We start from the raw sequence: 27,394 nt of genomic DNA, 5'->3' as shown, positions 1-27,394 counted from the left end.
TCTGTTCCTTTTCCTACCACTCCTACATGGTGCAACTCCTGTGGCTTCAGGAGAGGGAGAGACAAGCTGTTCAGATGCCAGCTCTGACTTCTGAGATGCACTTAGATGATAACTTCTAATTTTTGGAGCCCGTGGGGGCCTGTCCAAAGACTGCTGCATCTGCACCTGTGCAAGAACAAACCCAGCCATTGGGAGAGGAGGCAGCATGTCAGCTATTGACTTGGGGGTGGGGTTGGGTGAAGTTGGAAACAGGTGGCAAGTGGAAATGCTTTGCCTGGAGTCCCTACTTCCATGTCTCCTTTCACCATTATCCCTCATGGGCCAGCTGCTCTTCATCCCTACTGCTCTGCAGCGTAGCACTTTGATGCAGATCAGTGATGTGCAGATCAGTGATGTAAAAGACCAAGCTAAGGGACTGGATTTTACAAACCCCCATTGGGTGTGTTTTTGACATATTCGGGTGGCTATCCCATTGCCTTCCCATCCACCCCTAACTCATTCCCCATAATACTGGTGGCTGGTAAGGCGCCCGTTAGTCTTATATTATTGAGGCCCTTAGCTGCCAAATTAAGAAGCTGGCAAGGGTCTAATTCCACCTCCACTGTCATAATACAGTTGACAGTGGAAGGAGAATGAGAGTGGGTAGGTGAGAAGGTGGGAAGGAAGGGGGCACCTCCTTTGGGGGATGCCCTATGTGCAATGGTGGTACCCCCATTTATGCCTCCCTACCCCGGCCTCCAAAACTCAACACCCCCACTCCGTTCCTGCCTCTCCTCTGCTGCCCAATCCCTCCCAGCCCAAAAAGCCCAGCCTTACCATACTCTGGTGGCCATGTTGTCTCCTTTGGTTCTGGCGCTGCTGGGATTGCAGTAGCTGCCAGCCAATCGGGTTGGCTGGAAAATCTCGAGGATGGTAATTCCTTCCACTGAGGGGTGAAAGTCCTGCACTGAGCGTGTTAAGGCCATCCCCAGTGTATTATTGCTGCAGGGCAGCCTTTGACTGACTTTCCTACTGGGAGGGGATGAGCAATTGACCCCGCCCCCTGCTGTAAAATCCAGCCAAGGTGTCTGTCACCCTATTTAAGGTGCCAGATATGTTGGCATTGAGAGTCTGCATGTTGTAGGTTTATTTGATTGCCTGGATTGATGTTTCAGGGAGTTGTCCAATTTACCACGGAGAAAGACATTTTTGCACCGTGATGTGACTCTGCTCATGCTTCAGCCGGACTTTTCCACTGTCTCTGCCTTTGTGGACAGTGCATGTGGAAGGTCTGCCAATATGTCACAGATTCTCTAATGCGTCTCCATGATTATCCTTTTCATCACTGCAACAGGCATTTTTAAACCATGACAAATCTGTACATCATGAATAATGACCATTGCATATGACATTTCTATTTGCACACAGAACAGACTAATAACATTTACAAAGCTTCAAAAAATGACAACTGTAAAATGGATGTGAGATTTCAGCATCATTTGAGTTAAGTGTTATATTTTGGGGTAGCCATTTCTAACACACATTTCCAATTCTGAGCTCTAGAAACACACACATTAGTTAACAATTTACTCCAGGAAGCTGCCTGATCACCATGCACTCGTGGCAAAACCTGTCTTACCATTAGCTTAAGATGGGTAGGAATGGAAATATACTACAGGTGTAGGTAATGGGGACGATGCATGATAGAAAATCTATAAAAGACAAAGTACAGTTCCACAGTTAGACTGCCCACATTTAAATTGAATAAATAGTGCAAACCATTGCAAAAGCTATTATGATCAATTGCCACCAGTTATTTAGGACAGAAGCTGGTGTAAAGAGTGTAGCTCACACATCCTTAAGGTGCGATTGCCTACACTTCTCAATTATGGAGCCACACCAGGAATTCAGCTGAAGAGAAGCTAGGCCAAGTTGACTGATATCTGCTGACAGCATCAATATCAGAATTGGAAGTTCATTGTTCTTTGCCATGCCCTGTCAGTGTGAGAATATTACACAATAACTGTGGTGTAAATTGCACCAGAGTGAAATATGAGCGGAACAGAATTATAGGGTAGTATGTTCCAACAGTTCCTCCCCTGCACCTGTTTAATACAGGGCTGTCGTTTGTATTTGTTGCAAATTTGCCACTAGAAATCCTTGCCGGTTTGAGTTCCCTTCAAAATTGGCCATTTTAAGTGTCAAGTTCCCTTATGTTTAAATTGAAATACTTTGATAGCTGTCATTTTGGACAAGCTATTTTCACAAAAGAAAATACTGCCCTTGAAATGAGAATTTCTAAGTTATTTCTGGATAAGCTCCATTTTGATTATTAGCATGAATGATAAGTAAGAACACTGGGAAATTTGAGGGAACACTCAATAACTCCTGTACCACAACAATCACAACTTCAATATAGATAGCGTCTCTAACAATGAAGACATTCCAAGATGATCATCGAGGAGAAACAGATGACCAGTAGTAGAGGAGAGTTAGGAAAGATGATTGAAAGCACAGTTAAATGTTTTATGATGGCTTTTAAAGGCAGCAGAAAAATCAGAGGGTGTTAAAAAGCAAGTTGCAAACAGTAAAGATTGGTGAAGACTCAGGCAGTGATACCGAAGCAGAGAGACCGAGAAAGAAGGGATGCATAGAATGCCAGAGTTGCAAACTTGGAGAGCACAGGCTGGGGCATAGCAGTGGATAAGCTTATAGGGCTGGGACAATCAGAGGAGAGGAGTAATGGAATTGAGGTGAAGTTACAATTACCGATAAAAAGGCGCTACCTGGGGCAAGTGTGAGGGAAGAGAAACTTGATGAAGAAAACACCAGATATAACAACAGATGCTGCCTGGCATATTGAGTGTTTACAGCATTTTGTTTTTATTTCAGATTTTCGGCATCCACAGTATTTTGCTTTTTTTCACCAAATATAGCCCTCTGACCAGTGGAGTCACATTAGTACAATAACTAAATAAGTTTGAACAAGACATAAAGCAACCTATCTTTTCTGTTTACACATACTGATAAACAGACTATGTATTTCCAGCAAATCCTATTAATCATTCAAGCCAAATAACTGAATAAATTGTGTGGCAATGTAAAAATGATAACTGGTGAATTTTCTTGTTTCCATGTTATTTTGTCACTCAGTTCCTCACCTGTTCCATATTGTATTGCAGGACTTGCATGTCAAGAAGATGTTAATGAATGCAAAAAAACTCCTTGTTTTCCTGGAGTCCCTTGTTTCAATAACTTTGGATCATACAAATGTGGAAGTTGCCCAGGCAAAATGCAGGGTGACGGCCGATCTTGCAAACGTGAGTATAATATTGTATCGATTAATTGAAGTTCACAAAGAGTTGACATTTTTATAGGCAAAGTGCTATCCAAATTAGTTTGGTTCCTGTAAGCAAATTCATGATATAAACGGGACTGTATTTTAGATTGCTGCTGCTTCTTGTTTAGCCTATAAAATGTAAAACATCTGTACAGCATCTGCACAGAATTCTGAAAAGCTGCCCTGTGCAGATGTTATATGAATAGTGAGAAATTAAACTCTTCCCACAAAATTAGGTATTTTCAAAATGGTAAGAAGTTGGGAGAGGATAAATAGTGAATGACTGCTTCCTGGTTAGCAAATGGATAACAGGGGCTAGAGACTGAGCAATATCATTGGAACATAGGAACAGGAGTTGGCCAATCAACCCATCGAGCCTTCTCCACTTTTCAGTTCGATCATGGCTGATCATCTACCTCAACGCCACTTTCCCACACTAACCCCATAAACGCTGATTTCTGTCTTGAGCATACTCAATGATTGAGCCACCACAGCCCTCTGGGACAGAGAATTCCAAGGTTCACCACCCTCTGAGTGAAGAAATTGCTGCTCATCTCAGTCTTAAATGGCCTACCCCTTATTCTGAGACTGAAGAAAGAGGCATATTCAATAGTAAAGAAAACTTAAACAATAAACCTCCTGGGTCTAATGATTTCCATCCAATGTGGACGTAGCTGAACAAATTGCAGATATTCATTGATATCTTTCACAGCACACCAGAACTGGTAACATCCAAAGGGATTGGAAAGTAGAGAATATAATCTCTGTAAAACAGGCAAGCTTTGAAGTATCAAAGTACAGGCCTATGAACATTACCAGCATTAATTGCCCATCCCTAGTTACCCTTAAGAAGGTGATGGTGAGCTGCCTTCTTGAATCGCTGCAACCCATGTCATGTAGGTGCACCCACAGTGCTGTTAGGAAGGGAGTTCCAGGATTTTGACCCAGCGACAGTGAAGGAACAGCGATATATTTCCAAGTCAGGATGGTGAGTGATTTGGAAGGGAATTTCCAGGTGGTGGTGTTCCCATCTATCTGCTGGCCTTGTCCTTCTAAATGGTAGTAGTTGTGGGTTTGGAAGGTGCTGTCGAAGGAGCCTTGGTGAATTCCTGCAGTGCACCTTGTAGATGGTACACACTACTGCTACTGTGCATCAGTGGTGGAGGGAGTGAATGTTTGAAATTTCATTAACATTGTATCATGCCACTACAAGGTTGATGAAAGGCAAAGTAAATGAACCTCGGTCTGTTATTTGTCTAGTAATACTATTTTCTGATGTGATTGACATAATAGAATCATAAAGAGATCTAAGGGGTTTGATGGCTCAGTCATTAAAACCATTGATTCATGTTTGCAGCAATAAAGAAAGGAAATTGTTGGGATGTATGGCTAAGGGTGTGACTTATGAGTGAAAGCGGTTAATTTTCAAGTTGTTTCTGACTTGATGAGACTCCATCTGGAGCATCAAGTTCAGTTTTGGTCTCCGTATTACAGAAGGTATGTTAAGTAAGATGAGGCTGATTCTTGAACGTAGAGTACTGGACTAGGAAGAAAGATCAACCTGCGCTTTACACTTTGAGAAGAGGAAAAAAAAATGAAGGGAAATTTGTTAATCATCTTTCAAATTTTCAGAGGTACTAAGAAATTAGACCCAGAAAAGTAAATTTGACAAATGCAGGATTTGAGAATGGCAGCCACGGTTTCGTTAAAGATGTCAAAGAAAATAAGAAATCTAGGAGTCATTTTTCAAATGCATGTGTGGAATTGATTCCTGGTGGAACAAAAAGCCATAAAATATTTCCAAGAACCTATTTTCTTAGTAGTAAATAAAAGCTGGGTCTTTTAATTTTTCAATCACATTAAGGAACCTAAAAGTAAAATTGGAAGGATAGACAGCATTACTGTGTTTTTTCGTGATTAAAGTTGGGCACAAGAAAGCTAAGCACCCCACAAAGCAAGAAAGAATATAGTTCCTCATCATGAACCTCATAAACATCTCAACAATAATTTGTGTTTGTATTGCACTATTAATGATGAACAGACGCATAAGAAAAAGCAGGTGCAGAGGCAAAGAAGCAGCGATTAGGAGGAATAATCACTTTACTCCACTTTTCAAAGCCTCAAACCTATATTTTAAAGTGCACTTTTGGTCACCTCTCCTGATTCTCACACAGTGCCATGATGTCTACTTCTTTATTGTTGTTATCTATTTTTCTCCTGCTTCCTTTGTAAAACACCTTGAAACATTTTCTATGTTAGCAGGATGATCCATGTGCAAATTGTTTTCATGAACTTAAAAGGCAAGTCTCTCTCACTTGTAGTTACAAAATTGCAGACAGAATTTATTTCACCTTAGGCCCTGCTGAAAGGGCAGGGCCACCAGTAGTTTGGAAACCCATTGAATTCTTCAGCGAGATTTGCCATGGCTCTGTAACTGAGTCATGGCACTAGCACTCGCCTCCAGGTTCTCTGGCCTATCATGGAGGGTGGGCGGGATAACATATCGCTTCTGTCAAAGGGAGGATTTCTAATTAAAGGAACCCTAGCATTGGTTAGAATAGGTCAACAGGACATGGACTTTTGAGCCTGTAGCAACCACAACAATGGAGAAGAGATCTCAGAAGGTTGCACCCAAGGCTTCCCACTGTTACCAGGAAGTGCTCTGTAGGGTCTGAGGGGTTACATTGAAGTGAGTTCTTCCAAGATGGGGGGAAGAGTACAGCCTGTGAAACTAAGAAGGCATAGATGGGAGTGGCCAAAGGAGTCATCAGCATGAGTGTGGTCCCTTGCCAACCTGGAGACATTGCACCAAGAGGATCAAGAGGATGAGATAGGTGAGTCGCATAGCACTTTCAGATGACTGTGACTTTCGCCTGCACAGCTGTCTTCAGAACAACACACCTTGTGGCTCCACGCATTCCTCTCTCTCCAGGAACCTCACTTCCCCATTTGAACAGCCAACACTGATAATGTTATCCTGTTGCCCTCTTGCACCCAAGCCTCACAATCACCCACCACGAATTTGTCCTTCGCTGCTATCCACATAAGCCATTGCTAGCACTGATAACTGTCGCCTTTCTCTCCTTGTTAGAGAAGAGAGCACACAACCTTGGGGAGAGGCAAGAGACTGGAGCCGGGGTGGGGAGGGGATGTTGGCGGGGGGGGCGAGGGGGTGGTGCAGTGCTCCCCCATTGATGAGCACCTGGACGGCCATTTGCAATGTGTGCCCACCTGGTCCACTGGGAAGGAGCTCTTGTCCCAGGAGAACGCAGATGTCAGCAATGACCCGCTGTGAAAGCCTGGGCCTCTTGAGGCAGTGGTGCTCAGACATGTCGACAGCACAGATCTTCTGCCTGTAGACCCTGTGGGGAGGGTCTTGCCTCCTCTATGTCCAGCCCCTCTGCCCTGTGGAATAGCATGTGACTGGAGAGAAAGCAGCTGGTGTTGCTTAAGCTGATGCTGGCCTTGCTTCGTCTGCTGGTGCTGTTGCTATTGCTGGTGCCACTCTTCTGGCTTTTTGTCAGAGGAGCAAGTTAGAACTTCGTAAACTGCTCCCATGCTGCAGCAAAAGGAGAGTGATGAGGAAGTGCTAGACAGGTGAAGTGACTTGCAAGAAGTTGGCAATCTCCTGAGAAGAAGGCCTATGAGCAGCAGCCTCTCAACTGGCCAGGGCTGGAGCTCTTCAGTTTTGCTGAACAAAGGCTTCCCAGCATTTCAGTTTCACTGAAGAAGCACTTCACTGCTACGCTGCTGCGATCCTGGTGAGTCCCACAGAACTCAGGAAACAGTTCCACTGCCTGTTAAATGCAGAAACCATGGTTGAAACAGAACTTAATTGCTTACTGTAATAATTATATGCCTTACCTAACAGATGCACGGGGGCTGCCCCTCCTCTTCAAATCTGCTTGGGTGAAACTGAGGAGAGGTCAAGATGACGTTGGGCTCGTGACTCAATATCGGCTTTAGGAGACTCAGCTCCCAACACGCTTCTAAACACACCTCGCTTTGCCTGGTAAAACTTTCCCCTGCTTCGTATGGGAAAGAGAGAAGATTAAAATTAAAAAGTATTTTTGTAGGTTAGGAACGAATCTCTAGCTGCTACTATGTAGAAGTTGGTAGACTTTGATAGAGACAATTCTGTTCCCTTTGAATAATGAGTCAATAGGAAAATCCATTAGAAGTGGAGGTGGAAGAGACAATTCATAATAATTAAGATCTCATCCCATATGGCGTAAAACCTGTTCAACTCTGTTCACTGAAAAATAAATGAATGTGCAAAAAATCTGATGACACAAATCACAGTTTGACGCAAATTACAGGTTCTCTGGCCTATCATGGAGGGTGGGCGGGATAACATATCACTTCTGTCTAAGGGAGGATTTCTAATTAAAGGAACCCTAGCATTGGTTAGAATGGGTCAACAGGACATGGACTTTTGAGCCTGTAACAACCACAACAATGGAGAAGAGACCTCGGAAGGCTGCAGACGAGACCTCTCACTGTTACCAGGAGGTGCTCTGTAGGATTTGAGGGGCTACAGTGAAGTGAGTTCTTCCAAGATGGGAGGAAGAGTACAGCCTGTGAAACTAAGAAGGCATGGATGGGAGTGGCCAAGGGAGTCATCGGCATGAGTGTGGTCCCTCGCCAACCTGGAGACATTGCACCAAGAAGATTCAGGACCTCAAGAGACAGGTGAGTCGCATAGCACTTTCAGATGACTGTGACTTTCATCTGCACAGCAGTCTTCAGAACAACACATCTTGTGTTGGCAAAGACATTCAAACAATTAGAATTAGAATTAGAAGTCATGCCTTCCATATGCAATGTCTGCCAAGAGGCAAACCTGACTACTTCGTTCAAAAGTCCTGCTGTTTGTCAGATTCTGGTGGAAGTGGTCCCACTAATGGCCCAAAAGTAGTGTTGGGTGGAGGGGAGGGGGCGGTCGGGGGAGGGTGCAAATCCACTTCAGCGGTCATTGAGACCCGGGCCGCAACTTGTTGTCGGTTACCGGCACTGCTGACCATATTAAGGATGGAGGCCAGCACACAAGAGCTGTTGGCCATTCAGTCAACATCTTTAGCTGAAACAGGCACAATAAGTGTACATGTTCTTTCTGTCTGCGAAGAACAGGGTCCTGTGTATTAATGTATGTAGCTTTTAGTACACACAAACGCAGCACACTTCGTGCCCACCTGACGATCCTAAATTGGTTGTCAGCGTAATTCTTAAGCACACTGAGGATTATTTAGCAAATGTTGTCCAATCACGGAATCACATGTAATGTTGGACACTGTGTTTTGAGTTTTGCAACCAGGGGCTGGTTGGGTATGGTCTGTACCTTGCCCATTGCGAACAGCGGCTGTTTCAGCTAAACAAAATAAGTGACAGCCATTCACTGATTCATTCCTCAGGGCAATATCTTGACCAATCAGGGTTGAGCTGCCTGGTTTAAATTTCAAACAATACTTGACAGTTAAGTGCCAGTCACCACCAATTGGTGCATTCTCCATGGCAATGCCTCTGCCAATCAGAATCCACTTGCCAACCATTCAGCAGCCTCTTCTCATACAGTATAAATTGTTGTTTCCCCCTTATATTGGCATGCTTGCAAAGTGTCCTGATGAGCGCAAGATGAAAAGCTTCGACATGCCTCCTTTTTCAGCAATACTTAATTCATTATTCCTAGTGTTTGTAAACAGTTCGGAAAAAACTTTTGCAAAACCACTTTTTCTTGCAGAAAAGGATGGCCAGGCATTCAACTTCATTGGTTGGCTGCATTGGAACAATAAGGTCAATTGTAACCCGCTCTCCCCAGTGCAAACAGGCTTTAGTGGTCCAGAATTGGTAATGGGTCACTTACTGTCCTGTTTATGCTTCCATTTCAGCCTCTGCCATCCTGGATAAGGTCCTGAGATGGGTGGCAGAGCACCTGCCTGTTTCAGTTAGAAGACTTTCAATATACAAATCAGGGACCAAGCACATGAATAGAGCTTGATATCAATTTTGAGGTACAAGTAGGCAGAGCGTGCAGACGTACTCTCCACTAATTTGTACCAGGTGTGACCCAATCAGTGGTTCATAAAAAGACTAACTGCTGAAGACCGCTCAGAAAACAGCTCAGGATTTGTTTAATTTGTTTTTAGTGGGGCTGTCCTAGACCTGGTGTACAAGATTATGAAGGGCATGGACAGGGTGGATAGGGAGCAGCTGTTCCCCTTAGTTGAAGGGTCAGTCACAAGGGGGCATAAGTTGAAGGTGAGGTGCAGGAGGTTTAGAGGGGATGTGAGGAAAAGCTTTTTTACCCAGGGGGTGGTGACGGTCTGGAATGCACTGCCTGGGAGGGTGGTGGAGGCGGGTTGCCTCACATCCTTTAAAAAGTACCTGGAAGAGCACTTGGCATGTCATAACATTCAAGGCTATGGGCCAAGTGCTGGTAAATGGGATTAGGTAGGTAGGTCAGGTGTTTCTCACGTGTCGGTGCAGACTCGATGGGCCGAAGGGCCTCTTCTGCACTGTGATTCTGTGACCTCCAAAAACACTCCAGCAAGGGTGCTGGTCTGTGTGAGGTCCCCTGCAGTTGATAAGGGTTTTCCAATTTGGGATAAAATACATTTTACAGCTAATTCCTCACCCTTTGCTCACTCTGGAGCTCTGAGAAAGTCCATGTTCATTGTTCTAATGCTTGGTGACCAGGCTGTATTACAGTGTGGGTCTGATACTTCAGATTTCTAATTTTACTTCAACTCTGTTTATCTTTTTTTTCTCTTAATATAAGGAGAAATGAAATGCTCTGGGGCAATACGCAACTGAAAATAGCCAAAATAAGCAAACAAAATCATCAAAACTAAACAATGACATAGCAAACCATAATCTTATAATGCTGTTAATTGGTGCAGCCTTTTTTACAAGTCTCAGCACAGCAGTAAAATTGAACAGCTTGGTCCTTACAAAAATGATTTATTCTTTATTGCAGTGACCTAATTATTAAAGGTCTACTGTGGAATTTGACCAGTGTCAACATCAAACACTCCTAGCTCAGGTATCGTTTAACCAGATGCATTCTCCTTCCTGGATATCCTTATAATCTCTTTAGGAAAGATTGGTGATTGTACTATGGACTGATGCCCACAAGGAATTCTGAAGAAGAGTCATATGGACTCGAAGCGATAACTCTGTTTCTCCCTCCACAGATGCTGTCAGACCTGCTAAGTTTTTCCAGAATTTTCTGTCTTTCCCCACAAGGAACTAATTGACAGACTGGTTCAACTAATTTCATGCAATGATGCCTAGTAGAGCGAGGGCTTTTAGTCTGAAGTCAGATTTGAAGTCAGGTCTCAGTGAGGAAGGAAACACAATGCACACCCAGTCCCAGTAGAGAGGAAGGATAATCCCATCTACCTGAGCTAGTTTGGAACTCTAATCTAAAGCTAAAAGAGCACACTACTAAACCAACGGTGCATGACCAGCTGCTGTTTTTTACCTCCAGTTATCAGCCCTCTTCTGAAAGCATTAGCTCTCAGTGAGCCACAGCCAGCAGCCCTCTGCTATTTCAATCAACTGGTCATAATTTATAAGTAAATTACAGTAAGAGTTGGCAGCATATATAGTCAATGAGATTGTAAGAATCTAGCCAGACTGTCTTCATCCAAAAGAAGCAGATCAACTCTGTAGCGGAAAAAATAAGGTTTTAAAGAAGACCAAAAAATCAAGGAGGCGTGCTAAGGGGAATGCAAACAGGATCGCATGAGAAATACTAATAGAAAGATACAAAAATAATTTGATAATTAAAGATCTTATATTAACAAGAACAGATATTTAAACAAAAATGAATGTTGAGAAATTGATTACGTTATGTATAAGGGGAGATTTTAATTCCCTTAACACATTAGAAATGTGCTAGTGGCAGAGTTAAAATAGAGGCGGGTAGACTCACTGACCATTTCTTGCTCCACCGCCATTTTCCATGGGCAATGTGCTGGATGGCCAAGATACACACATAAATCGGAAGGAGCCTCATCAATCTCAGCATCTTAGCTGCTGAAGAAACTGAGTTAAAAAAACCAACTGCGACATCACAGGAAACTAGTAAGTTGATTGGCTGGTAAGTGCTTGGCGTAAGGGACAGCGTGTTAACCGCCAGCTTAGGACACAAAAGCTAGGGTAAATCTATCAATAAAAAGAACTAAAACTAGAATAAAATAAATATAAAATAAGGTAGTTAAATTAAGTGTTAAATAAAATAATTAAAAGAAATACCCAAAACATATACCAGTGCAATTAAGAATTGTATAACCTTTAGCATTATTTATGCATGGTGCTAGCAATTAGCAGGCACAGTAAATTGCAGTATACATAGGAATTATTCCAAATTAATTAAGAAAATAACAAAATAACATATGCAACAATGGCAGGACAGGTGTTATATTGCAGCTGTAGAATGTGGGAGCTCTTGGATGCCAAAGCGATCCAGGATAAACACATTTTCAGGAAGCATAAGCAGGTAGAGGAATTCCGTATCAGGATTATTGACCTAGAAGCCAAACTGCAGACACTGCGCAGCATTAAGGGAGGGGAAGAAATACCTGGACACTTTGTTCCAGAAGTCGGTCACACCTCTAAGAATAGGGTTGTCTGTTTTGATCAGCAGTGAGGGACAGAAGGATGTGACTGTGACTGAGGCAGGTAAAGGGGCAGGAGTGGAGGAGCCTCAGACTTTGCAATTGTCAAACAGGTTTGAGGTGCTCAAAACTTGTGTGGACGAAAGCGAGGTCTACAAGGTGGATGAGCAGGCTCGCTATGGCACCATGGTACAGGAAGCCGTTCAGGTCAAGGGAGCAAATAGTAATGTAGTGGTAGTAGGGTATAGTGAGGGGGATTGACACTGCTCTTTGCAGCAAAGAGTGAGAGTCCAGATAGCTGTGTTGCTTGCCTGGTGCCAGGGTTCAGGACATCTGATCAGGGCTAGAGAGGAACTTAAAACGTGATGGGGAGAATCCAGTTGTCGTGCCCATGTGGATACCAACGACATAGGTAGAACTAGGAAAGAGGTTCTGCATAGTCAGTATGAGGAACTATGCATCAAATTAAGAAGCAGAACCTCAAAGGCAATAACCTCTGGATTATTACCTGAACCACCTACAAATTGGCATAGGGCAAATAAGATTAGAGAGACGAATGCGTGGCCCAAAAACTGGTGTGGAAGGAATGGATTCCGGTTCGTGGGCTCTGGCATCAATACTGGCGAAAGTGGAGGCTGTACCGTTGGAATGGTCTACACCTGAACCATGCAGGGACCAGTGTTCTCGCGAGCCGCTTAACTAGGGAGGTAGAGAGGGCTTTAAACTAAACAAGGTGGGTGAGGGATCAAGCTTGGGCAAATGTTGCAAATCATGGGTAGAGTCAAAGCAGGAGAGCAAAATAGTAATATGGGAAATGAGGGTCAGAGAATGGCAGGAAGGGAAAGAGAGCAAAAACCTAAGAATGCACCAACAATCATGACTAGATGTTACAAAGATAACAAAAAGGCAAAAGTAAAGGCTCTGCATCTGAATGTGCGTGGCATTCATAACAAAGTAAATAAACTGATAGCGCACGTTGAAGTAAATAAATATGATCTGATAGCCATTACGGAGACATGGCTGCAGAATGAGAAGATTGGGTCCTGAATATTGAAGGACATATGATATTCAAGAATAATAGGACGCTAGGTAAAGGTGGAGGGATGGCACTGTTAATCAAAGATGGCATATGTGCAATAGTTAGAGATGACATTGGCTCAGGAGATCAGGGTGGAGAATCAGCTTAGATGGAAATGAGGCATATTAGAGGAAATAAGTCACTAGTGGGAGTGGTCTACAGCCCCTTGAACAGTAACCACAATGTAGGACAAAGTATACAAGAAGAAATAGTAAGTGCGCATGATAAAGGGACAGGGTGATTTTAATCCACATATAAACTGGAAAAATCAGATTGGCAGTAGTTTCTTAGAGCAGCATGTTCTGGAACCAACCAGAGAGCAGGTTATATTAGACTTGGTATTGTGTAACGTGACAGGATTAATTAATGACCTCAGAGTAAAGGCACCCCTAGGTAGCAGCAACCACAATATGATTCCATTTTACATCTTGTTTGAAAGAGAAAAGTGTGGGCCTAAGACTAGTATTTTAAACTTAAATAAGGGCAACTATGTGGGCATGAGACTGAGCTAGCTGAAGTGAACTGGGATACTAGGCTAAAGGATAGATCAATAGAGGAGCAGTGGGAGACATTTAAGGGGATACTTCAGAATATTCAGAATAAGTATATTCCTTCTATAAAGAAATATTCTAAGGGGAGGAGCCCACCATTCTTGATTAACTAAAGAAGTTGAGGAAAGCATCAAATTTAAGGAAAAAGCATATAACTGCGCAAAAGTGAGTGGCAAGTCAGAAGATTGGTCAGAATATAAAGAATGGCAGAGAATGACTAAAAGGTTAATCAGGAGAAAGAAATGAGAATATGAGAGGAAACTAGCTAGAAATGTAAAAACAGATAGCAAGAGCTTCTTCAGGTATTTAAAAAGGGCAAGAGTACGTAAAGCGAGTGTTGGTCCTCTAGAGAGTGACAGTGTGGAGTTAATAGTAGATAATAAGGAAATGGCGGATGAAATGAACAAATATTTTGCTTCTGTCTTCATGACAGAGGATACAAAAAAATTCCAGTAGTAGCCGTAAATCAAGAGGTGGCAGGGAGAGGAGAAATTGGTGAAATATAATCAATAGGGAAGACTTACTGAACAAACTATTGGAGCTGCCGGCTGACAAGTCTTCAGGTCCTGATGGACTTCATATTAGGGTCTTAAAAGGGGTGGCTAATGAGATTATTGACACATTGATGTTAATTTTCCAAAAAACACTAGGTTCTGGAAAGGTTCCAACAGACTGGAAAGTAGAAAATATAACCCCTTTATTCAAGAAGGGAGGGAGGCAGTAAACAGGAAACTATAGGCCAGTTAGCCTGACGTCTATCATGGGGAAGGTGCTAGAATCGATCATTAAAGAGGTTATAGCTGGGCACTTAGAAAAACTCAAGGTCATTGGGAAGAGTCAACATGGTTTTGTGAAAGGGAAATCATGTTTAATCAATTTTTTGGAGTTCTTTGAAAAGGAGTAACTTGTGCCATGGATAAAGGGGAGCCTGTAGATGTACTGTATTTAGATTTCCAGAAGGCATTCAATAAGGTGCCACATCAAAGGTTATTGCGGAAAATAAAAGCTCATGGCGTAGGGGGTAACATATTAACATGGATAGAAGATTGGCTAGCTGGGAGAAAACAAAGAGTATGCCTAAATGGGTCATTTTCTGATTGGCAGAATATAACGAGCGGAGTCCCGCAGAGGTCTGTGCTGGGGCCTCAACTTTTTACAATTTATAACAATGACTTAGATGAGGGCAGCGAAGGCATGGTAGCTAAGTTTTCAGATGACACAAAGATAGGTGGGAAAGTGTCTTGTGAAGAGGACATAAGGAGGTTGCAGACAGACATAGATAGGTTGAGTGAGTGGGAAAAAACCTGGCAGATGGAGTAAAATGTGGGAAAATATGAAGTTGTTCACTTTGGCAGAAAGAATAAAAAAGCAGGGTATTACTTAAATGGAGAACAACTGCAGAATTCCAAGGTGCAGAGGGACATAGGTATTCTTGTCCATGAGTCACAAAAAGTTAGTATGCAGGTACAAGTAATTAAGAAGGCTAATGGAATGCTATCCTTCATTACAAGAGACATTGAACTTACCAGAATGTTATGCTTCAGTTATACAGGGCATTGATGAGACCACATCTCAAATGCTGTGTGCAGTTTTGGTCTCCTTATTTAACAAAGGATGTTAATGCATTAGAGGTGGTTTAGAGGAGGTTCACTAGATTGATACCTGGAATGAGTAGGTTGTCTTCTGAAGAATGGTTAGACAGACTGGGTTTGTTTCCACTGGAGTTTAGAAGAGTGAGGGGTGACTTGATTGAAGTATACAAGATCCTGGACAGTGTTGACAAGGTGGATGCGGAAATGATGTTTCCTCTTGTGGGTGAGTCCAGAACCAGGGTGCACTGTTTTAAAATTAGCGGTTGCCCTTTTAGGACAGAGATGAGGAGAATTTTTTTCTCTCAGAGTATTGTGCGACTTTGGAACTTGCCTCAGAAGGCAGTGGAGGTTGGATCATTGAATATCTTTAAGACGGATGTAGATAGATTCTTGTTAGACAAGGGAATGAAAGGTTATCGGGGGTAGATGGGAATGTGGGATTAGTAATACAAACAGATCAGCCATGATCTTATTGAATGACGGAGCAGGCTCAACAGAACGAATGGTCTCCTTCTGCTCCTATTACGTGTGTTCATATGCGTACGCTTGTATATAATCTACGCAAATAAGTTTTCAGTAACATACACAGGATCCCAGTTTGAATTTTAAGGGCATACTGGGAGAAATACTAAAAATAACTCACCTCAGTAAAACCTAGCAATACAGCAGAAAAGGCCCAAAAAGGTAAGTGTTAAAATTATTTTTGTGGAACCATAAGAATCAGCAATGCTCCTTCTGGCTCCAGAAGAATAATGTTGGCCACTTTGTTTCAGGCACTGCCCCCACCACTGCCCCCAACTCCCCAACCATTCCCTCTCGAACCAATCTTCTTACTGGCTGTGTCAGCCTCTGGGTTGGCCAATGTTGCTACAGTGTGACACAATTTTTGGACTCGTCATTGACATCTTAATGAGATCTGGCCCTTGAAATAGACCAGTCACCCTGTTCCATGGTTCAGGTGCCTGTCCCCTCCCAGCTACTCATTAATTAAAACCTACTCTGCAATCTTAAAAACAAAAGCCTCTTTTAACACCTCAAAATCAGGACTATCATCTACAATCCCGTTAAAAATATATAATTGCAAATTAAAGATGTGTTAACCATTCTCTGAAGTGATCATTTCAAAACAAAACCATTGCACTTGAATTACATTTCTGGTGTGCCAATAAGTTATATCAAATAATTAATTTGAAATATGTGATTTAGGACATGTTCCATTGTAGGAATTGGGATGATGTATCTAAACAAAATTTTCTCATTCACAAGATTATATCAGACCCACTTAGATTGGGAGCGGAATCGTCCCAGATTTACACTAAGTGCGGTAGCGGGCAGGAAACAGGATGTTTTACCTGCCGGCTGCAATGGCAGCTTTTCACGCCATATCATCCCAATTCTGCCTCATTAATCATTCCCAAGAAGCACGCAGTTTCAATGGTGGGCGGGCTCTGACCCTCTCACCATACCGTCACCTCCTCACTTCATCACACCAGGTGCCACATTTAAAGTGCAGCTGCACGCACACCTCTCAATGCTTCCAGAGTGGACTGCTGCAAAGAAGACATGGCTCCGAAAGGCAAGAAGACTTCAGCACCCTGGTTTGGTGATGCATCCCTCGAGCGCCTTTTGGATGCTGTGATGTCCTCTACCCCAGGTCTGGCTGCAGGAGGGGCAGCAACATTACCACTCCAGCTTGGTAGGCAATGGCAGTGGTGATCAGTGCCAATGCTGCACAAAAGAGGTTGGCCGTCCAATGCAGATAGAGGATGAATGATCTCATCCATGCTGCAAGGGTCAGGCAATCATCTCATCACTCTAAATTCACACATTCAAGCCCATCACACATTCACTGGCATCTCACTCACTGCCGGCTCAAGGGACATCAGCACTCACACTCTCACACACACACCCTCACATCTCCATCTGGCCTCATCTCCTCTGGATACTGCCTTCTCAGCCCTCACCATCTTGAGGCCACTTGCACAGATCAACATGTGCCCCCACCCACACCTTTCTCTTAGACCCTTCTCCAGTACAGCCATCAGCCTGCAGCCTCTTCCCTTGCCTAAAGCCACTTCTCCCCCTTCCTCAGGCAAGCCCTAGCCCTGCAGTCTTTGAAAAGCTACCCCAGCCTTGTGGCTGGTCTAGTAGGTAGAGACCTGCCCGCGAGCCCCCCTAAAAGTGATGTGGTGGTGCCTGCGAAGCCTGGCACTGATGACTGAGTACTGCCCGAAGCAAGGTAGGCAAACAAACCTCGAAGTCCCGAGTGAAGTGCAGCCAGGTGTACGTCACTTACGTACAGTTGTGAAACACGTCAGCATGGAGATGATCCAGTATGGGATCTGGTGGGCTGGGCCTATAATGAGATGCAGCTCTATTACAACGAGGTGCCTGATGTCCGATGGTGGGAGATGCGGCCGGCCACTGACAGGCAAAGCGGATGATTGCAAACTGGTTTCACGACATCATGAAACCGATTTTTGACCTTCTCGTCATATCGTCCGCCTACGCTGCCAAACACGCCCGATAACAGCGGGCACAGAAAATTCTGTCCTAGATCTTTGGTTGCTGTAATAACATCTCAGCAGCCAAATATTCTGTAGTATTCCAATTCCACTTTTCTTGCAGCAAAAATACAGAACACCAGTCTAATTTATCAAAGGCTTGAAAATAAGCAGTTTACAAAAGAATCTGTATAATGGAATTAGTTAAAGGATGAATGGATGATAATGACAATTCTTCAGGCACGATGTTATCTGTTCTTAAGTCATCTGCCTCTACTCGTGAGTATTATTGCTTTGTCCAAATGCATTACAGAAACACCTGCAACTATCTCCAGAGTTGCACTTTGCCATTAATCACTGCCTTTCAGTGCAATACATGTTCATAATCATCTAGCACTGAATTTCAGCAATGAAGTTGCAGCCTAGATTCCCAAGATGCAACTCCATATGTATCACTCCAGCTGCAATATATCCTCTCAGTCCAAAATACTGTTGATTCTAAATTGAGTGTCCATTAGAGCATTCAGAATTATAAATGTTTAATTTTGATTTTTAACATATTACAGAAATACTACAAAAGGCTTTGAGAAAACAATAAGAATGTTTAATTTCTGATATCATAGGCTGCTGTGCAGAGAATGTTTTTAGAATTCAAATGCAAATTGCTGATCCTATGATTATTGTTTTATTCTACTAATATCAAAGAAATTGGTCCTGTGTTTAAATAATCTTCCAGTCACAGTGATTATTGCCTATAAAGTCCCATTTTCACTCATTTAAATAATCTCCTAATTACAATGCCTATTGCTTATATTTTCCCATTTTCATTCATTTTTGAAAATTAAGTTTAACTTTGAGAAGAAAAGGAACATAGACAAGGGCTGTACGGCAGATTATTCAATCATTTCCAACAGAATATGCTGGCCTACATTTCTTGTTGCAGCAAGGCATTAAATATCTCCCATTAGTTAGACTTGCCCTTGCAAGTTCAGGCTTTTTAATTATTTGCATGGTATCTTACTGGAAGTATAATTGAATAACAGTAAAGTGAGGAAAACAGGGCATCTAGGACTTGAATGAAGAAAGCTAACATCTTCTTAACTCCTGTGTATCTCTGTAGCCAATCAGATTGAAAGATTGAAAAATAAAGGAAGAACTGAGAAGGGAATATAAATTAGAGTGAGGGGATTCAGTATCAAATCAGGGAAAGAAAGAGAGGGAAAGAAATATGGGATTAAGAAAGAGAAGCGTGAAAGGAGAACTGTTTTTTAAAATCGCATTGTTATAATGTTCAGCAATTAATATCTGAAGGAATGAGGTCCCACACTTGTAATTGTTAATTTTCAATGCTACAGAGTTTGATTGGTAGCAACTAAAACTTCTCACATTGTTAATAGGGTACTTACACATGCACGTTCTGTGACGATTTCAGTTCGTATTTACAGCGCAAATACAGCCAAGTTCATGAGACTCAATGCATTTCAGTGGTGAAATAGACAGTGAGATGCCGCTCATGTGAAGCTAATGGTGGAACGCCACAATTTGGGCAGCGGTTTCTGGACATTTGCATTTAACCATAGATCTGGCCTTCACCTGAAGTTTCTGTAAAATTTGTGTATTAGTTTCCAGCTTCATCAATATCTTGAGAGCAAAATCATAGAATCAAAGAATAGGGCAGGACACAAGGAAACCATTTGACCCATCGGGTCTGTCTTTGCTCTTTCAAAGAACAAGCCAGTTAGCCCCACTCCCGCACTTTTTCCCCATACCTCCAAGTGTTTATCCAGTTCCCTTTTGAAGGCTATTTTTGAATCTGTATCATGCAGCGCATCAGGCAGCGCATTCCAAATCCTAGCCATTCGTTGCGCAAATCAGTTTTTTCCTCATTTCACCTCTGGTCCTTTTGCCTGTGCCTCTAGATATTGACTTATCAGCCACTGGAAAATGTCTCATTTATTTACTATACCTAAACTAATCTGCACTTAGTTTTTCTGCTTTTTTTCTCCATCCTATTGACGTAACCCATCTCTGGAGCCATTCTAGGAAACCTCTTCTGTACCCTTGCCCAAGTATTCCCAACCTTCTTAAGGTGTGTTACCCAGAAATTAACACAGTATTCTAACTGAGGCCAAACTCATGTTTCATATAGGTTTAGCATAACTCCTTAGCTTTTGGATTCTGTGGCTGGGATTTTCCACCCCACCCCCCCCTCCCCGTGGCGGGGCTGGCGAGGCATTGAAATCTCCGTTCACATCAGCTGGACCAGAAGATCCCACCAGCATGAGGAGCTGGAAAATTCCAGCCTATGTCTCTATTTCTAACTCCATTTTTTTTTTTGTTAACTGCTGGACTGATCTGATTCCCACCAATGATGCCGGTCTTTTAAAGGTATTAGATGGCCTATCCCATGTTTGTTCGGCTAATATCAACATGTCCCCTCCCTTTAATTTTTAGGTACCCACAAATGCAAAACAAGGCACAAACCATTGCTTAGATTTTCCCAACACCAGTCGTAACTAGTGTATGGTTCATTTGCACTCTAGAATCTGAAACGTTTCCAAAGTAAGTGCTAACCCAGGCTCATTGAGATTTCAACAGTGAATAACACTTGACAGCACTTTATTTAAGCCCCTGTGGTAAAGTGGCACTTAAAATTTTAATTAACATCTTAATCCTACAATGAATAGCATTTTAATGATGCTTAACTAACACACATTTAATAAATAATGCTATCAGAATAATTACTTTTTAAAACAAATACTGGATAGATAATTATTCCATTATTTAAATGATTGAAATAATTATTTTTTCATAAGTGTTTTGAAAGTTGCAGGATCTCACATTTGAGTTGCTGCTCGCTTCATTTATGAGTAACTGGAAATGGCAACAAGCATTGAGTGCCAAAGTTGCACTAACCTGTTGTCAAATAATTTCAGTGTGGAATTGCAATATTTTCTGTATCTAATACTTAAAATGCTTCACTAAATAGAGTTTGCTCTACACAAATTACAGGTTGACTGAGCTGAGGTTCTGCACATGAAATAGGTGAATGATCCAGCCCACATTAAATATTTCCATTTGTGTAATGTCACTAACATAGTAAAAACTCCCATGATGCTTCACAGGAGCATTATCAAACAGAATTTGACAATTAGGCCCAGATTTTCGCTCCCGTTTCGGGAGTGCAAAGACAGGAGAATTACCAGCTCTGCGAGCCCGCTCTTTAAAGATGGTGGCCACAGTTCTGATTTTCATTCCGGAGTGGCAGGCTGGATTAGAAGTCAGGCCTGCTGCCCCTGGAATGAATGTGGAGGTTGTCGGGGGCGGAAGCTGCTGGATGCGGAGGCAGGCTGGGCGGTAGGCCTGCCTCTGTACTCCGGCACTACGTTGAATTCAATTTTAAAAAATGGTTGAAATAAAAAGCACCCCTAAAGTTCCACCCCAGCCCCCCACATACTTCCCATCTGCCATCCATGCCAACCTATGCTACTTCATGCCTCCCACCCACCTCCTATGGCCCCACATAACCGCTATGCCAGCCCCATGGCCCTTTCTAGCCCTTATGCCAAGCCATGCCCCCACTTCTTCTCATGCTCTTTTATAGCACCTATATCAATTTAGTGCCAACTCACACCGACCCATTCCCCCCCCAACCCAGCACCCTTTGCCCTTATCCCCTCTATGCCAACTCACCTAGTATCCACCATTGGCAGGCCCAGGATTGGTCGGAAAACAGACCACCAACCGCAGTCGGCCCCTGACCGCGATTTCATACTGGCCGGCCAATTAACCATGCAACCTGGCCCAACTCCACGCCTACCCCCGTGAAAATAGGAAATGCCGTGTTCGAGGACACTTAGGATTTCCGGGCTCATCTGCCATTTTAGCCCCAACGAAGAGCTTCCATTGTGGTAAAAATCTGGGCCTGAGTCACATAAGAAGATATTAGGACAAATGACCAAAAGCTTGGTGAAAGGGAAAAATTTTGAGGAGCATTTTAAAGGAGGAGAATGAGATAGAGAGGCGGAGAGGTTTAGGGAGGAACTTCTAAAGCTTAGGGCCTGTGCAGCTGAAGGCAGCCCTATGGTGGAGGGACTAAAATTGGGGGATGTTCAAGACATCAGATTTGGAGAAGTTCAGAGTTCTTGTAGTATTGCAGGACGGAGAAGGTTACAGAGATAACAAGGAGTGAGGTCATGGAGGGACTTAAAAGACAAGGATGAGGACTTTATAATTGGGGCATTGCTGACCAGGGAACAGGTGTACGTGAGCAAGCACAAAGATAATGTGTGAACTGCTTTTAGTTGGAGTTAGGGTACGAACAGAGTATTAGACAAGTTGGGAAAAAAAGATCTTGATGGCTGTTTGCCTGGATGAAAGTTTTAGGAATTCTGACTGGGATGATGGAAATTTAAAAGATGAGGAAAATTGCATAGGATACGTGGTACAAAAACAGGCCATTCGGCCCATTGCGTTTATGTTCCACTCAAGCCTCCTCCCACCTTTCCTCAGCTATGCCCTTAAGTGTACAGGGCAAAATTTCAACATTTGCAGACGATATGAAACTTGGAAATATTGTAAACTGTGAGGAGCATAAAACTTCAAAAGGACATAAACATGTTGGTAGAAGTGGCAGATGAAATTTAATGCAGAAAAATGTGAAGCGATTCATTTTAGTAGGAAGTATATGGAGAGAATATGGAAAGAATATATATAGAAAATAAAGAGTACAATTCTAAAGGGGGTGCAGAGAAGAGGGATCTGGATGTAAATGTGTTTAAATCATCAAAGGTGGCAGGACAGGTTGAGAGCGCGGTTAATAAAACATAAAGCATCCCGGGCTTTATTAATAGAGACATAGAGCGTAATTTTCCCATCCAGGACTAAGTCCTGTAGCGGGGGCAATGTTTTCTGCCACGGAGGCCGCCGGGAATTTGCGTGGTATTGCGCGACCTTGGCCTCACTAATTATGCAGTCAGGGCTTTCGTGGTGGGGCAGGCTGGATGGCTCGCATTGCGCCGTCATACACAGGCGCCGTATTTAAAAGGCATCTGGACAGCAACTTACTTACAACTCGGATTTAGAACAAAAACAAAAATACCTGGAAAAACTCAGCAGGTCTGACAGCATCTGCGGAGAGGAACACAGTTAACGTTTCGCTAACGTTTTTATCTTACTCTGATTTAGAAGATGGCCAGAAAACGACTGGGAGCTCTGGCGCCCAAGTTCAGCGATACCTCCCTGGGTGTCCTGCTCGAATTGAGAGCAAGAGGGCACAGAATTTTTGGCAAAAGAAGTAATGGCCCCATATGAAGAAAAACATTTTTCACGCATCAAGTTGTTAGAATCTGGAATGCACAGCCTGAGATTGTGGTGGAGGCAGGTTCAATCGGGGCATTCAAGAGGGAATTGAATTGTAAACTGAAAGGGAAGAATGTGCAGGCTATGGGGAGAAGGCAGGGAAGTGGCACTATGTAAGCTGCTCCTATGGAGAGCTAGCACAGACACAGTGGACCGAATAGCCTCCTTCTGTGCTGAAACAATTCTGTGATTCAGTAATCTAAATCTATCATCATAATCCTTTATTCTGTTCTCCCTCAAATGCTTGTCTAGCTTCCTCCTAAATGCACCCACTTCTTGCAGCAGCGAATTCCACATTACAACTATTGTTTGGGTAAAGAAAGTTTCTCCTGAATTCCTTAGTGGATGTCTTGGTGACCATCCTATATTGATAGTCTCAAGTTATACCCTTCCCCACGATTGGAAATATTCTCTCTTTATCCACTCTCCTAAAACCCTTTATAATTTTGAAGACCTCTATTACATCAACCCCCAGCCTTTCTTCAAGAGGAAAGATGCCCAGCCTGTTCAGCCTTTCCTGATATGTGCACCCACACATTTCTGGTATCTTCCTTGTAAATCTTCCCTGCAGTCTCTCCAGTGTCTGTACATCCTATGTACAATATAGCAACTAGAATTTACGCATTATTCTAAGTGTGGTTAAACCAAGGTTCGATACAGGTTTAGCGTAACTTCCTTACTTTACAATTCTATCCCTCTAGAAATAAAGCTGTGGTGCAACTTTTACTGATTAGTATATTTGTACTCTGACATCCCTTTGTTTCTCTACCCCAACTGCCCTCGCACCTTCCAAGTATTACGTGACCTCCCTAATCTTCCTACCAAAGTGTACCACCTCAAATTTATCTGTGTTGAACTTCATTTGTAAACTATTTGTCCATTCTTCAAGTTTATTAATGTCCTCCTGTAATTTGTTCCAATCCTCCTCATCATTGACTATTCCCCCGCCTTCCCACAATCAGGTGTCATCTGCAAATTTAGAAATAATGTTTTTGATTCCAAAGTACAAAATGTTAATGAAAGTTGTGAACAGCAGTGGTTCCAGCATTGATCCTTGTGGAACACAACTTCCCACGCTCTGCCACTCCGAAAAAATACCCTTTATTCCCACTCTCTGCTTTTTGTCTTGAAGCCAGATAGCAATCCATTCTGCCACATGTGCCCTGATTCCGCATTCTCTGTCCTTATCTATTAGTCTATTATGGGGCACCTTATCAAAGGCCTTGAACTACTTCAGTGTAAACCAATGGTTATGGGCAACAGGAAGCACTGCAGAAACTGAGAGATACAAATCTTCTAAAGACATTACTCCTATGGTTTTACACTGAATCACACAAATACAAGTCATTCAGATTTTACCTAGTTATTGGTAGCCAATTGTGGTATCTATTCACCAAATTAGGAAGCCCTCAAGGATATTTGTAGCACAGGTCATGTAATATAATTTACCAATCCAGCTCATGTAAAGTTAGTATTTCCATTGTCTCATTTTTTTTTATTATTCATTCATGGGATGTAGGCTTTGCGGGCTGGGCCTGCATTTATTGACCATCCCTAGTTGCCCTTGAGAAGGTGGCGGTGAGCTGCCTTCTTGAATCGCTACAGTCCCCGTGGTGTAGGTACACCCACAGTGCTGCTAGGAAGAGAGCTCCAGGATTTTGACCCAGTGACAGTGAAGGAACGGTGATATATTTCCAGGTCAGGATGGTGAGTGACTTGGAGAGGAACTTCCAGGCGGTGGTGTTCCCATCTATCTGCTGCCTTTGTCCTCCTAGATGGCAGTGGTTGTGGGTTTGGAAGGTGCTGTCAAAAGAGCATTGGTGAATTCCTGCAGTGCAACTTGTAGATGGTACGCACTGCTGCTACTGTGCATCGGTGGTGGAGGGAGTGAATGTTTGTGGATGGGGTGTCAATCAAGTGAGCTGCTTTGTCTTGGATGGTGTCAAGCTTCTTGAGTGTTGTGCAAGCTGCACTCATCTAGGCAAGTGGGGAGTATTCCATCACACTCCTGACTGTGCCTTGTAGATGGTGGACAGGCTTTGGGGAGTCAGGAGGTGAGTTACTCGGTGCAGAATTCCCAGCCACTAACCCACTCTTGTAACCACAGTATTTATATGGCTAGTCCAGTTCAGTTTCTGGTCAGTGATAATCCCCAGGATGTTGATATTGGGGGATTCAGTGACGGTAATGCCATTGAATGTCAAGGGACGATGGTTGGATTCTCTCTTGTTGGAGATGATCATTGCCTGGCACTTGTGTGACGCGAATGTTAGTTGCCACTTGTCAGCCCAAGCCTGGGTATTGTCCAGGTCTTGCTGCATTTGGACGTGGACTGCTTCAGTATCTGAGGAGTTGAGAATGGTGCTGAACACTGTGCAATCATCAGCAAATATCCCCACTTCTGACCTTCTGATGAAAGGAAGGTCATTGATGAAGCAGCTGAAGATGGTTAGGCCGAGGCCACAACCCTGAGGGACTCCTGCAGTGATGTCCTGGAGCTGAGCTGACTGACCTCCAACTATCACAACCATCTTCCTTTGTGCTAAGTATGACTCCAATCAGTGGAGAGCTTTCCCCCTGATGCCCATTGACTCCAGATTAGCTAGGGCTCCTTGATGCCGTACTCAGTTAAATATGGCCTTGATGTCAAGGGCAGTCACCCTCACCTCACCTCAGGAGTTCAGCTCTTTTGTCCATGATTAAACCAAGACTGTAATGAGCTCAGGAGCTGAGTGGCCCTGGCGGAACCCAAACTGGGTGTTAGTGTGCAGGTTATTGCTAAGTAAGTGCCGCTTGATAGCACTGTTGTTGACACCTTCCATCACTTTACTGATGATGGAGAGTAGACTGATTGGGCGGTAATTGGCCGGGTTGGATTTGTCCTGCTTTTTGTGTACAAGACATACCTGGGCAATTTTCCACATAGCCGGGTAGATGCCAGTGTTGTAGCTGTACTGGAACAGCTTGGCTAGGGGCGCAGCAAGTTCTGGAACACAAGTCTTCAGTACAATTGTTAGAATATTGTCAGGGCCCATAACCTTTGCACTATCCAGTGCCTTCACCCGTTTCTTGATATCACGTGGAGTGAATTGAATTGGCTGAAGACTGGCATCTGTGATGCTGGGGACCTCTGGAGGAGGCTGAGATGGATCAGCCACTCAACACTTCTGGCTGAAGATTGTAGCGAATACTTCGGCCTTATCTTTTGCACTGATGTTCTGGGCTCCCCCATCATTGAGGATGGGGATATTTGTGGAGCCTCCTCCTCCATTGAGTTATTTAATTGTCCACCACCATTCACGACTGGATGTGGCAGGACTGCAGAGCTTAGATTCGAACCATTGGTTGTGGGAACACTTTGCTCTGTCTATCACTTGCTGCTTATGCTGTTTGGCATGCAAGTAGTCCTTTATTATAGCTTCACCAGGTTGACACCCATGCTGCTATATTTAGTTAGCACCATTATTAATCTGATACAACTTATTTGTACTTATAATTTGACTTTTTGATTTCATCAGATCTATAAAATTATTTCGGAATAATCCGAATTTAATCAAATTAAGAACCATGTATTATTTGGGTGGTGCAACAGAATACTGCATTAATTAACATGGCATATTTATTGTATGCACCTTTGAAAAGCCACAGTTGTTGTCTGATTGCTGTTGTATAAATTGAAAGCATGTAGTTAAGAAGCAATCCTTCTTCCACATGTGTAACTGTAAAATTGTCAACAATAGGCTGCTAATAAGATGCAGCTGCATTAGCATTTCATAGCTCGAACTCTTACATGCTTTCATACAGTTTACAACAACCACTACCAGATAAATGAAATAATGGAATCCAGCCAGACCCAATCCAGGTTTGTACTAGTTTTTAGACTTTGGCACCAGGCAGTGCTGATTGAAAAATATTTTGAAAACATTATTTTTAAAGCTGCAATTCTCACTTTAGGAGGGGAGGCACATGACTTGCCTTATATATTGTGAAAAGGGAAACCATATCCTATTACAAGCTAATATGTTTTGAGAATTCACTGACAAACTTAATCTCCAGCAAAGGATTCTGAACCATGTGTTTTAGAGACATATAGCTTGTAAAACTGCAGGTTTTTCACAACCACTTCCTTTGGATTACTTCATTCTTGATTCAGTTTTTTGATGAAGTAACAGATAGGGTTGATGTAGGTAGTGTATTAGAAGTATATATAAACTTTCAAAAGCACTTGATAAAGTAACACATATTTGGAAAAAAGAAGCGCATGGTATTAAAGGACTGGTAGGAACTTAGGCATGCAAGAAGGGATAGGAGGCAGAACATGGGGATGAAGGGGTGTTTTTTTTCTGACTGGAGAGAATTGTAGTGGAGTTA

General features: G+C 42.9%; 1 protein-coding gene across 2 annotated transcripts in view; it reads left to right on the top strand.

Moving 5' to 3' along the window:
* The window catches only part of LOC144686786 (von Willebrand factor D and EGF domain-containing protein), a 309,526-nt gene that overhangs the window by 230,165 nt on the left and 51,967 nt on the right, over nt 1–27,394 (top strand). For both annotated transcript variants that reach the window (XM_078552492.1, XM_078552491.1), the window contains exon 19: nt 3,162–3,299. In XM_078552492.1, the coding sequence (XP_078408618.1) occupies nt 3,162–3,299 (138 nt within the window). The remainder of the gene's footprint in view (nt 1–3,161; nt 3,300–27,394) is intronic.

The sequence above is a fragment of the Cetorhinus maximus genome, chromosome 11 (assembly GCF_964194155.1).
Source record: "Cetorhinus maximus chromosome 11, sCetMax3.hap1.1, whole genome shotgun sequence".
NCBI classification, from domain to species: domain Eukaryota; kingdom Metazoa; phylum Chordata; class Chondrichthyes; order Lamniformes; family Cetorhinidae; genus Cetorhinus; species Cetorhinus maximus.
The sequence above is the reverse complement of the archived record's forward strand: the minus strand, read 5'-3'. Positions and strand labels throughout refer to the sequence as shown.